The sequence below is a fragment of the Aptenodytes patagonicus genome, chromosome 3, assembly GCF_965638725.1.
Source record: "Aptenodytes patagonicus chromosome 3, bAptPat1.pri.cur, whole genome shotgun sequence".
NCBI classification, from domain to species: Eukaryota; Metazoa; Chordata; class Aves; order Sphenisciformes; family Spheniscidae; genus Aptenodytes; species Aptenodytes patagonicus.
The window spans coordinates 54,060,937-54,073,802 of record NC_134951.1 but is presented as its reverse complement, the minus strand read 5'-3'; the positions used below and the strand labels follow the sequence as shown (position 1 = coordinate 54,073,802).

Sequence of the window (12,866 nt, the reverse complement as noted above, 5' to 3'; positions counted from 1 at the left end):
AACAGTGATTAATCACCTCTAGAAATTGCATTGTTCAAATTCGAGTGTCTGTAATTGGCACTTTATGTAATCTTTTATTAACTCACGACTGTTATGAGACTGCTGATCAATACAGAAGACCCAAGTGTTTCTCAAAAGTAAACTTAAGTAGAACATATTCTGAATGTACTCATGACCAACAACATTAGTTTAATTAGGCATATTGGCTTACCACTTCCACCCTGTGTTGAAAGTCCTTCATCTTCAAATATATCAAAACTCTCTTGACGGGTCTGAGTTGTTTCAGTTTTTAATGTCTCAAGTGGCATTCTCAGGACAGTAAGATTATACTGAAGGGAGTGAGATAGATCATAGCTGTAACTGATAGACAGTTATTGTTTATTAATAATTGTAGATGCACAGGACTTTCCTGAAAGCCCTTACTCTCCATCTGTACTTATATTTAACACAGTACTATTTTGTCCATTTAAAAAAGCCTTTTAAACAAGATACACAGATTTTGATTCTATAATGGCAAATGATACAAATGATTTCCAAAAGAAGCTTTACAAACATAGAAACTGTTTACAGTACAATAGCTGAAATATCCATATACATAGACAACCTCATTTTTCTGAGATTTAAGTACTACTTTCTAACTACTACCTGAACTCAAAACAGCCAAAAATTTGCTCCACCAAAACTGTATCTGTCTTCAAATTGGTGATTGCAGCATAGATGCATCCTAAGACAGTGGCTGCTGAATAAGCAAAAGGTGGGGTTTTTTATTAGTTCCATAACAGTAACAAATTCTGCAGCTCATGTCTTTTATACTGACAACACTCTACACTAATTGCTGGATTTTATAAGCCACTAGGACTCATTTCCCCAGAGAAACCAAATTTATACAATGCTTGAATCAGAAATACAAACAGATTTCCAAAGATTTTCCTAAGATGGCATCAATAACTACTGGCCCCCCAGTAAGTTCTAGATATTCATTAATGATCTAAAAAAAAAAAAATTATTTAAACATTGGACATTTAGATTTATCGTTGATGATAACAAAGTCTAACTCATGTATTCACCACATTTCCATAATAATGACCTGACATGCCTATCTATTAGAAAAAAACCAAAGTCTGTTACATGCTCAGCTTGTATAACAGAACCTTTAAACAGTACCCCAGTAAGAGACTTGTTCAGGCTATTCCTCCATTTTCCCCTTAGACCAGAAGTTTTCTTATAACTAACTTCTAATTCTGTTCAGAATTTATATGAAAACCATGAAGAAAAATATGCTATGATTTCAGCCACGAACAATTTAAATTAAGCTGATAAATGTGTTTATCAGAGTGTCTCATAAGAACCTTCTCCTTTCCCCTCTACGTATGATCACAGAAACAGTATACATTCATCATCTCCAAGCAGAAAAAAAACCTGAAAGCTGTATAATGTTAGGGCTGGAAGACAAAGCATGGAAGAAAAACGCAGGTTTTAAACTGTGAAAAAGCCTTTCCATGCAAAACCACTAAACAGATATGAAACTTTAGTAGGTTTCATCTCCAGATACAGTTGTGACAAAAAGCCTTTATTTTCCAAGAGGGAGTTATGTTCGACACTGATATACCTTTTGGTACTTGCAAGAGAGGGGTTTTTTGTTTTGTTTTTTAAGTCTTAAAGTCTTCTAACTACTACTGCCAGGTTTATCACCACATTTCCCCCACTTTTCTGCTGTCCCAAAAATCTCATGTGTAATAGTAGCTGGGACACAGAAGCTTGTCTTAGCTATGGCATTTATGAAGCAGCATGCAAGAGAACTGGTAATGCCTAGAAGGCCCTATGAAAGATGTACCCTACACAGGGTGTATTTTAGATGAGGACCTATTTCTCTATCTTTGTTTCCGAATCAAAGCAAAGCTTTATTTCTGGAAAACGAGATCAAGAAAGAAAAACTGACAGGGCAAGCAACCCCCCTGAAATATACTACTTTTCCAAAGAAAGAACTTCTGCATAATCTGACAAAGGTGAACAGTCAGTGAAAACAGTAATTTCAGTGTCTACCTTCTGCTGTGTCCCTAATATTTCTGTAATTTTTCAACTTCATGGAGACTGCATTCTTAATCAATTTGTTGAAGGAGAAAGTGGGTTCAAAAGACACAGATGAAAATGGACAAGCAGTGTGATCACGTGTCTTATTTCCCCAGAACACCAACCAAAAGCAGAATCTTACAGCAAGTGTAGTATACAATTTTTTAAAGGAATTAGTAACGAATACTTACCTAAAATAGAAGTTGCTAGAAAGGTCCACATTTTGAAAGATTCTCAGATACCTAGCAAAATAATTCAAGTTAAAGGGAAAGTTATCACTTTAACCAGACAGACCCCAAGAAGTCAGAGGATCTCAGAAATTAAACTGCATGTGAATATTGACTTTTGCTGTAAGTTCTCTAGCTATCTTACTGTAATTGTTTTGACAGGTAATTCCACTAGAATGTCAGCATCTGGATTAAATAAATCAAATAGCCTTTTTTTAATCCAGTGTCTACTCGTGTACATACTCTGTTTCCTTAGGTGGTTGCAGATACAGTAATAGTTCTATTTTCCACATATGTGGTTCAAATTCTCTAGGACTTACACAAGTAAACTCCCAACAGTACTATACAAGAATTAAATATTTTCACAGTTCTTCTCAAATAAATGAACAAGAAACTACTTCAATGTGTCATACACTTGCAAATTCTCAGAAGAAACCATAATGCTGTCTATGAAAGATAAAATGGCTAACACCATAAATATATAGGTTAGATAATATGGTCTGCTGCATTCTAAGAGGGGAGACTGAGGTTTACAATCAGTCATATCTTAAAGTGAAAACTTTTTTAATAGTTACCATTGGCTTGATTTATTACCTGACATCAGTTTATCATAATCCATCACAACTTTTAGACTATTCACACTTGGTACAGACTGAAAAGTAGTTTATTGATACCATTTGCCTGGGATTTCATAGAAGTAGTTACCCCACCCTGATAAAAACACCACCAGGATGTACTTGTAAATTTCACACAAGATTCCCTGCTGATCAAAGGCCCAAATTTCTTTCTTTAGAAAGAAGTCACAGAAAGGAAAAAAGCTAAACTTACCAGTGGGTCAGTTTATCACCCTTTACAACACCAGCATTCACAAGATTCTGTCAGTACAGAATCACTAAATTAAATAATCTACTCAGCACTTCTTGAAGGGCACAAAAGATCTCTTCAGGTGAGATTAACATGATGCTAGAGCTACTAACAAAAGAACAATACCCCAAACAACATAAACCAGTATTAGCATTACTTTGCCCTTATAAGAACAATGTTTATATTGGATGTTTCCTGGTGCACATTTGCTAGGATGTAGCTTTGACATGTAGGTGACACAGAGATGTGGACAAAAAGCTCTGAAAGACTGTAACAGTTGTATTTACCCTCCAGGTTAGAGGCCACAGAACTTGTGGCCCACTCTCCATTTTTCCACGCTAAGATAAAATGACTTGAATGACATACTAACAGAAGGAATTCTATGGCCAAAATTTCTAGTTGCAGTTCACCATTGCTTAGAAAATATTCAAGAAGTACACACTGTTTACCACCGTTATTTACCTGGCTTCATCAGGATGAGTGACTCTTACAGAGTCATTTGGAATGTAGATCATATTTGTATCTTCTATTTTATATATTGCATGACCTCCAATATCTGCCATTTTTCTTCTTTTTGTTATTAACACAATGTAGTAGCCTTCTAAAAACCTGACAAAGCCTGTTAAAACAGCATTAAAATGCTATTAGTTGGATGTTTGCATTGATTTGATCAAACATATTTAGAAAAACAGTATCAGAATTGTTTCAACACTTCATAGAAGTTTTGTTTGTTCTTAATATATAATGTGCATATATATACACATACAAAAATATACATACGCATAGACACAGTCTTACAATTCCCCCTCAGTAAGTGTTAATCAATGAAGTACATAGTTTTTACTTTTTCTCCCCTTCCACTGTGCTTATTTTTAATATTAGGCAGCAGAGTTAAGACACTGAAAATTCAAAATAAGTTACTGTCTAAAGATACTTGTATTTGCTTTTTATAGGACTCTCATTGTTCAGAGCAAGGCATACCCTAATTACTTCAGACACGAAAAGGTTAATTTTCCAGGGCAAGGAGGAATCCCAATCTCCAATTTTCTTTTCAGGTTTATGTATTCTTTACTGGGGAGGAGCACAGAACAGCAAAAGGAGTTGAGGGTACTACAACACCTTTGTGCTCTCTCTCCTTAACAGCAGGGAATTAAATTCCCTGACTACAGCAGCATCTCCCCGAAATTAGCCATTCAGAGCATCAGGGGTAATCCTTTCTTTCCATTTTCTCTCTCAGATACCAAGACTTGACTGTGCTGAAGTCCAGATGGCTAAGGAGCTAGAACAGGCAGTGTCTGGCTTTATTGCCCATCAAAAGAAGGCTTCTGAAGCCTCCACCCTCGTTCCTTAACACTACAGGGCATAGCCATGCTTCTTCACTGATGCTTCTTTGGATGTCTCTATTACATATCATTAGGAAAAAGAGTAACAAACCTTTAAATACAATACAAATGTAGAAACTCAAATTAAAAATAGAAATACGTAACCACCCCTGAACCCAAATTTGTTTCTAATACAGTATAGGCAGTGATACAGCAGTACTAAGTTTTAATAACTAATAAATTACATGAATTAATTAGCTCTTGGAGGTAGCTGCTTTGATGGGTTGCTACTAGTAAAGAGCCTGAAACTCAGTCACTGCTGCACTGTCAACAAATATATTAATTGGGGGGGAAAAAAGCCCCTCACAATTCACATTTTTACTTGTATTTATACAGTTCTTTTAGCTTTGCATTATAAATTAGAGCAGAAGCATGAGCAAAGCACACATTTTCCTCCCTGTCACTGCTGGAGGCTGCAATGTGATCGAATGAACTGTAATTCTTTTCTTCTGCCTTATTAGCCCCCCTTGGAAAAATGCTCTCACCTGCACAACGAGAGGAGACCCTGCTGACAATAAGAAATAAAGTCTTCCATGTGAAGCAGCCAGACTATTGAATTTCAATTGTTAAATAGCAGTCAAAATTCTTCCTATATCCTCCAGGTACTGAAATCACCTACATGAACAGTCTCTATCCTTTGAATTTCACCAAATGTTATACCAAAGTGTGATAAGGAACCCAGCCTTTCCCCTTGGCCTGGTTCTCTCTGTTTAAAAGCGATCTCTACTTTTAAAAACTATATAGTGAACCAGAACTTAGCCTATCAGCACCCCCATTCTGAGTGCACTGAATACACTGTCTCTGGTTAACGAAATAACCAGAGAACAGAACAAAGCTGTCCTTTCCTATTCTACAAAAAATAGCCCTGCCCTCCTGACCTGAGCCAGGAGGCAGAAATAAACAACCAGTTGCATTCCCTCAAATTACGTGTTTATACAGATATGATTAGATAGGATCAAGATGGAAGACAACTAAAGCATATACTTCAAAAGTACAAGATAATCTGAAGATCACTGAGAGCATGTTACTTCTAAAGAAATAATCTAGAAATAGTACACCGTATCTGATAACCAATACATTTGTCCAGCTACAGCACAGAAACTCTCCTGTTATGAAAAGTACATATAAACAAACATACAATTGAGATGCAAAATTTCCATTGAACACAACCACTTTCCAACCGAATATATTATCACATATTTAGATAGTGAGCACTGATGGCTTGTGCAAAAAAAGCTAATGCTGCAAGACTGTTAGAAGCTTCTTTAAGTTTACCCATATTATTAATACTCTTAAATTAATAAGGAACATAAACATCATCTGAGGAATTTCTGAAAAGCAGATCCATTGATAGGTTCCAAAAGGCTTCACGGGCCAAAAGAATATAGAAGAAAGTTTGCTTAATCAGCCACTTTAGATTAAAATACTAATAATATTTTCTTATGTTTTGGTTGTTATGCAAAATTCAGCAGCATCTTTTAAAGTAATTGCAGTCTCCACCTCCTCTGCAGCTTTGGATTTAGATGTTCAGGTGTATATTGATGCCAAAAAGTATTCTTGGGGGCTGTCAGAGCACACATTAACATTTACTTTGGAGACATCACCCCATCAATATATCGACCTCAGTATCTGACAACAGGGAGGAAAGTAGTGACTTTTGGATGAAGTTAGAAGCTATTAAATCCTTGAAGCAATTCTCTAGGATTATGGACAGCTGATCAGCATTTAAGAATTTAGTTGACATACTAGTCAGTTATACTTGTTTCATGAAAAAGAAATATTGAAATATGTCACTGCAAAAAGTCAACCAAAGAGAAAATTAAGTCATCTTTCTGAATAGTGTGTGATGAATAAATACAACCTAATAAAGGACATCAACTTTCGTTTTCTTTTAAAAAAGGATTCTGTGAGCTCTGGAATTCAGGAAGCCATGTTCCACGTGATTTGTGTTCTGCAATCCGTTGAGTTTGGTGACATCTTCAACCAAGCTTCTAGAGTTTGGCCATTTCCTAGATCTCTCCCTTAGTGGTGAAGAAGAGACTAGTTACAGCACAACTCTCATCCCTATACAGGCCATCTGTTTTCACAAAATACATAGAAACTTATTTATCTTCGAGAATGAAATTTCTCAATCCTCTTCAGTTTAAAAAAAAAAAACAAACATAAAGTCAAGGGGAAACAGAAAGATATACAGTGTGACACAGCAAGCCTCACCTCCTTAAGAAATAAAGATTTTATAAAACCAAACAAAACACTTACCTACTACACCAAAAGCAGAGACAGCTCGAGATAACCCAGAAGAGCCCTTCTGCCCAATCTTTGTTCTGTTTCCCAGGTCTAAACGGCCAAGAAGTTCCCTCACCTCTTGTTGTGTATACACATGCTTTAAAATAAAAAGTCACTTAAGTTACTGCTTTGGTAGTTAAATGTGATTTCATGTCATAGAATAGAAGAATTTACTTAACATACAATGAACCAAATGTCTGCTCTACATCCGCTGTTTCCTGTTTCAGTCCTACCAACAAGTACAACAAGTTTTTTACGCACAAAACTCACCGTCCACTGCAACAGAAATATTCACGGTCACATGTGAATTCAAACATTTCTAAGTCTCAAGTGTTAGGATTTTAAACCATAAACTTCTTACAAAGGAATCAAGTCTTATTCTATTGTGTACATTAAGACTCTTGTTGCTGCTGTTTATTTTGCTTCAGATATGACGTATCAGAAACACTAAAAATTTGGCTAGATAGTAATTAAATTTATTTTGCACTTAGAACAGCATAGCTGAACATAAGAAAACCATTGGGAGCATATACGTAATAAACTGAAAAACTTGGGAAGACTTCATTAAAGCAAACGTGCTGTTTGGAGATCTTGTGGCTGCTCCCATACTGTAACTAGTCATTATCATGCTAATACTGTATGCATCTGACATATGAGGAGAGGCTGAGAGAGTTGGGATTGATCGGCCTGCAGAAGAGAAAGCTCAGAGGGGATCTTATCAATGTCTATAAATACCTGGTAGACAGGAATAAAGAAGTCTGAGGCAGACTCTTCTCAGTGGTATCCAGTCAAAGGACAAGAGGCAACGGGCACAAATTGAAATACAGGAAATTCCATTTGAACATAAGAAAAAGCTTTTCTACTGTGAGGATGGTTGAACACTAGAACAGGTTACCCAGAGACGTTGTGGAGTCTGCATCCATATTCAAAACGTGACTGGGCATGGCCCTGAGCAACCTGATCTAGTTGACATTGCTCTGAGCACGAGGGTAGGGATAGACACTCTCCAGAGATCCCCTCCAACCTCAATTGTTACATGAGTCTATGATTCTGTAACATACCTTTGTTGAAACAGATTAAATGTGTAATATTTACATTCAGCTCAATATAGACAGTATTATTCGGAATAACCGAAAAAACCTAGAGAGGCACTCACCTTATCATCAATTATAACCAAATCCTTTGGTTCAGTGCGATCTATTTTCAAAACACGGTATTTGGTTTCTGCAGGATTACTTCCAACAAGAAAATACCGCTACAGTTAAAAAAAAAAAAGTCAGAATATTATACAAGATAAAGCAACCAAAGCTTATTGTAACATAAGACATCAACAATGCCATTTGTATAGTTTCTAGACTAGATCCATTTCAGCTAACATCAAATATGCAATATTCCATATGGACTGTTAATAAACTGTTTTAGACATCAGTACCTTTGTATACAATCAACCTTTACAACTTAAAAGACCTCATTCTCTCCACTGTACAAGGAGGAAAAAATTTAAAAATTGAAGAAAGGTGAAAACCTGTTTAGAGAGGGAAAAAATGCAGCTTACACCAGGCACTGTGCAACTACACCCTGCCATTCCCCACTGTCTTCCCATTTGCTTTGTAAAATTTAGCAGAAGCTTATACACACAAGTTTGTAACTTTTTATGATCTAAAACTACTGTTGCTATATTGTAGTCTATCACTTTTTCTGCCAACTAGTCTTTCCTAGTCCATACTAAACACAGAAAAATTGTAAATACTTCAGTATTGCAAGTTTTCTTCATTTTTTATTTATATTTGCTATGATAGACTTCTCACCATTGTTCTTCCACAACACTCAAGTTTAATTTGACCAGCCATGCTGGTTAAAAATACTGCTTTTTTTAAAAAGACTAGCTTTATTTCTCATTTAAAATATGAAAGAAAGACCACAGATAAACATATAACGTCTCCATTTCTCATTTAAGAGGATCAAACTATAAATTAATTTTTACAGTTAGAGGAATTAACAGTAAGCACAGGTTGCAGGACTGACTTGCTATAAGCAGCTCTCATTTTACTAATTCATTTAATCTGTGTGGTGCTACCACACAGCAAGGTGTAACTCATTAATAATGCTCAGCCTAGTAGGAAAGCATGGCAAATTCATGTGGATCTATGCAGCCAGCTCTTAACTTTAAAAGTCACATGGATTTAAGATGTGGGAGAGGAAATCAATAACAACATTCACACAAACCTCAGAATTTCATAATTTATACCAATTAGAGGTTAAGAAACATCTTTAATGTCAAAATATTTAAGGTGAAAGAACTTAAAGCCCTCTTCAGCTTCCTTGAAATCACAAAAACATCTAGATAGTCAGTAAGGTCTAAAAAAGAAAATAAAATACTGAACTTTAAGAGCTATAAAAGGAAACACCACCAACTCCTGGCTCCACCTTGTACACTGACATTACAGTGCTTACTGAGCAGCAAGTTTTGCTGTTTACTCCTAAATGATAGTAAAGAAGGTCCTTCAAAGTCACATGCCATCCCAGCACTCCCTACTGAAGCCTCTGAGGCAGCACTTTGGCACAGTGTCCTGTGGTTTCCTACTGGTTTTTTAGCAGCATTGTGCTGCTGTGCACAGCCCAGGCTCCCCAGCCTGCCCCACTCAGAGTACCCTCCACAGGAGATCCCTTAGTACCAAGATCTGTGCTTCCCAGGAGGGAAATCATAATGACAGGGAGTGGGCTGGAGCCCCCACTGCGTGGCACTGAATGGCACAAAGGTGGAGGATGGAGCTCTTCTGCTGGTATCACCCACCAGCAAGAAACACCAAACCACCAAGACGGTCACTTGCTTAGACCATGCCATCATATCACCTTTTTCTTCATGCCGTAGAAAGTGAGTGGGCGGAGGGAAATATCATATTCATTTGTAATACACAGATGATAAGTTAGTTTGCATTTTAAGAGTGCTGCTTCTCTATTTGCAGAAAATTGTTAATTAATTAAAGCTAAACAATTTTAAGTAGTCCATAATACTGCAATACAGCTCAGTGATCTCCCCCCATGTCCAGCTCATTAAATGAACATAATTTCTTCCCAAAGTGACACCTGTGGTTACCGACAAATCATCCTGAATAAAAATAGAACAGTACAACTTTAAGATGCTTGTCCAAATGGCAGTTTGGACCAAAGACCACATTTAAAATTGGAAGATGGCACATGACACACAGGAAGAGAGAGAGAGAGATGGATATAGAGTTGCAAATGCTATTACTAAGGAAGTTCAGTTGGATACTTGTCCACTTCCTTTTTAATAGACAATAAAACATAAGGAAGCGCTATGAGGAATGCATCACTCACATCAGCTTGGCAGCTGCTATAGTGAGCTATGCACAGCTACAGTGCCAGCTTTAAGTGCTGCTGCTGCTGCTTAGAACAGCAGCAGAGTTAGATTAGATGAGAAGTGATTGTATCTGCAGACTATGTAGCAACCACCATAATGAGTGGCACTTAACAAGCTCTCTTTGAAGTCCTTTAAGGACTAATTTAGGGGGTTTGTTTCAAGTTAGAAAGCTAGGCTGTGTAATGTCTTGAGGAAGGTCAGCTGAGAACAGCATCAAAACCCACCATCAACAGACTTAAAGAAGCCACCTTCTTAGAAAGCCAGGGAATGGGAAATCTCGATTTAGCAAATGGGAATCTTGCCCACTGCATGTTAGAGGATATTCTTGTGGAAGTAATAAAGAAGGGAAGATCTGCAAAAACTTTTTAATTTGGACGAGGCCTCAAAACTATGAACCCAAAATTAGACTTCTACTTGGGAAGTTTTCAGGACTAGCTAACAATCAACAATGCCAGAATTACTCGAAAAACGGCATGATATGCCAGCTCATATTCAACCTTCAGGGTCTGAAATGAAAACAAAGATGATATGAAGACTAACAATGCAAAAATGAAACTAAAAAAGGCATTTCAGCATTAGCTGCTTCTGCTACGTAATTTATGCATCTAATGAATAAATAAATCCGTCTTACTGGATGATATGGAGCACAAATAAAACCATATCAGAGACATGTACCACAATTAAATTGGCCATCACATGAATAGTAGGAAAGAATAAAGAAAAATACCAAATCAACACAACACTGAGCATGTATCATCAAATAAATTGATTTCTGAGGTTGCAATATAATTGTAAAATTAATCAAAGCTAAAATGTGCTGTACTGTTTACAACTATTTTGATTAACAGAAATCATTACAGTAAAAGAAATGAGAATCCACAGGTAAGCTACAGAAACCTTTCTGGGAGTTTCTATCCTTATTCTCTTATTCCATTTATTACTAACTTGAACTGAATAAATCAAAGCATTTTCCAAATGTCTCAAACAATTCCACTCCACAGCACTGCCACTGCATTTAGATAAATGGACAACCTTGACCAACAAAGTACTTTCTCAACAGAACACTGCACAAGGAGAAACCATGCAGGCTTCCTCATACTACTCTGCCAAAGTCCTTTAACCATCACCTGAGATGAAACATGCTGTTTCCAGGTTTAGTCTGCCCTTGGCCTCACTGAAACTTGTTAACAAGTGCACTTTACCAACCACGACAGTGCACCATGCAGGTACTTGCCTATGAGATCTGGACTAAAGCTTAATTTACTGCACAATTATCACTAAGCAACCACAAGATAGGAACAATCATTAGTCACTTCCACCTGGGACTGAGTTTTAACCAAAGCAATGTAATTGAAAGGCTTTACACCCTCTTTTATCAATCTTTTGATTCAGCCAAACCAATAAAAATAGCTTCTTCTAAAAGAAGTCTAAACAAAAAACCCAAACTTCTTACTGCAAATTGTTGTTTATAATGCCAGGATAATAGTTCTGAAATCAAACATTCTGCCCACAATTTTTTTTTTCTTTAAAATTACTTGTTAGAACTCCTGGTCTAAAACCATGGTTTGCTTCTTTGTATAGACTAATTATCATTAAGAAATGTTAGCACTGTAAAGAACTTATTTCACTCATCAGTTAAAAAGCAACACACAGCTTAATCAGCAGAAAAAAAAGAAAGAAGTGAAAATACACTAAAAATTACTTGAAAAATACAGCAGTGCGCTTATACAGCCAACTTTTAAACCTGCAAATAGCATAAAGAAAACACTTAAGAGCTTATACAAAATGCTTGCAAAAGATACCTGTTGAGCCTGTGGATATGTCTAAAAACACAAACCCTAAGCAAGCGTGGCAGGTTGACCTTGGCCAGCTGCCAAATCCCCCCCAACCACTTTCTCACTCCCCCTCCTTGACAGGACAGGGGGAGAAAATAAGATGAAAAAAAGTGATGTGTCGAGGTAAGGACAGGGAGATCACCTACCATTTACCATCACAAGCAAAACAAACTTGGGGAAAATGAGTGTAATTTATTGTCAATTAAAATAGGTTCTGATCGCGAGAAACAAAGACAAATTAGAACAACACCTTTCCCCCCACCCTTCCTTCTTCCCAGGCACAGCTTCACTCCCGACTCCTCTGCCTTCCCCCTGCCCTGAGCAAGCACAGGGGGGTGGTAAATGGGGGGTTGCAGTCAGCTCGTAACAGTTCCTCTCTGCTGCTTCTTCCACCTCACGCTTTTCCCTGCTCCAGCATGGGTCCCCTCCACAAGCTGCAGCTCCTTCAGGAAATAACTCCCTGCTCCAGCGTGGTCCTCCCCAGAGGCTGCAGGGGGTCTCTGCTCTCGCACCTAGAGCACCTCCTTCTTCATAGACCTTGGTGTCTTCAGGGCCATTTCTCTCACATTTTTCCTCATTCCTTTCTCTCACAGCTGCCGTATAGCATTTTTTTACTCTCTCTCAAATACGTTATCACAGAGGCTCCAACATCTTGGCTGAGGGGCTCAGCTGTGCCCTGTGGTGGGTCGGTTAGAGCCGGCTGGAACCACCTGTGTCCAGCACAGGGCAGCCCTGGCCTCTCCTCACAGAAGCCACCCTGCAGCCCCCAGCACATGGGACACCTGCACCCAATACAGGAAGGTATTTACGTGCTAATCAC

The 12,866-nt window shown here is 37.6% G+C and overlaps 1 protein-coding gene across 1 annotated transcript in view; it reads right to left on the bottom strand.

Moving 5' to 3' along the window:
- FIG4 (FIG4 phosphoinositide 5-phosphatase) overlaps nt 1-12,866 on the bottom strand; it is a 72,015-nt gene that overhangs the window by 52,073 nt on the left and 7,076 nt on the right. Inside the window, exons 2-6 of the mRNA XM_076333394.1 lie at nt 7,986-8,084; nt 6,803-6,926; nt 3,624-3,780; nt 2,262-2,312; nt 212-360 (exon numbers count right to left, since the gene is read on the bottom strand). Of these exons, the coding sequence (XP_076189509.1) occupies nt 212-360; nt 2,262-2,312; nt 3,624-3,780; nt 6,803-6,926; nt 7,986-8,084 (580 nt within the window). The remainder of the gene's footprint in view (nt 1-211; nt 361-2,261; nt 2,313-3,623; nt 3,781-6,802; nt 6,927-7,985; nt 8,085-12,866) is intronic.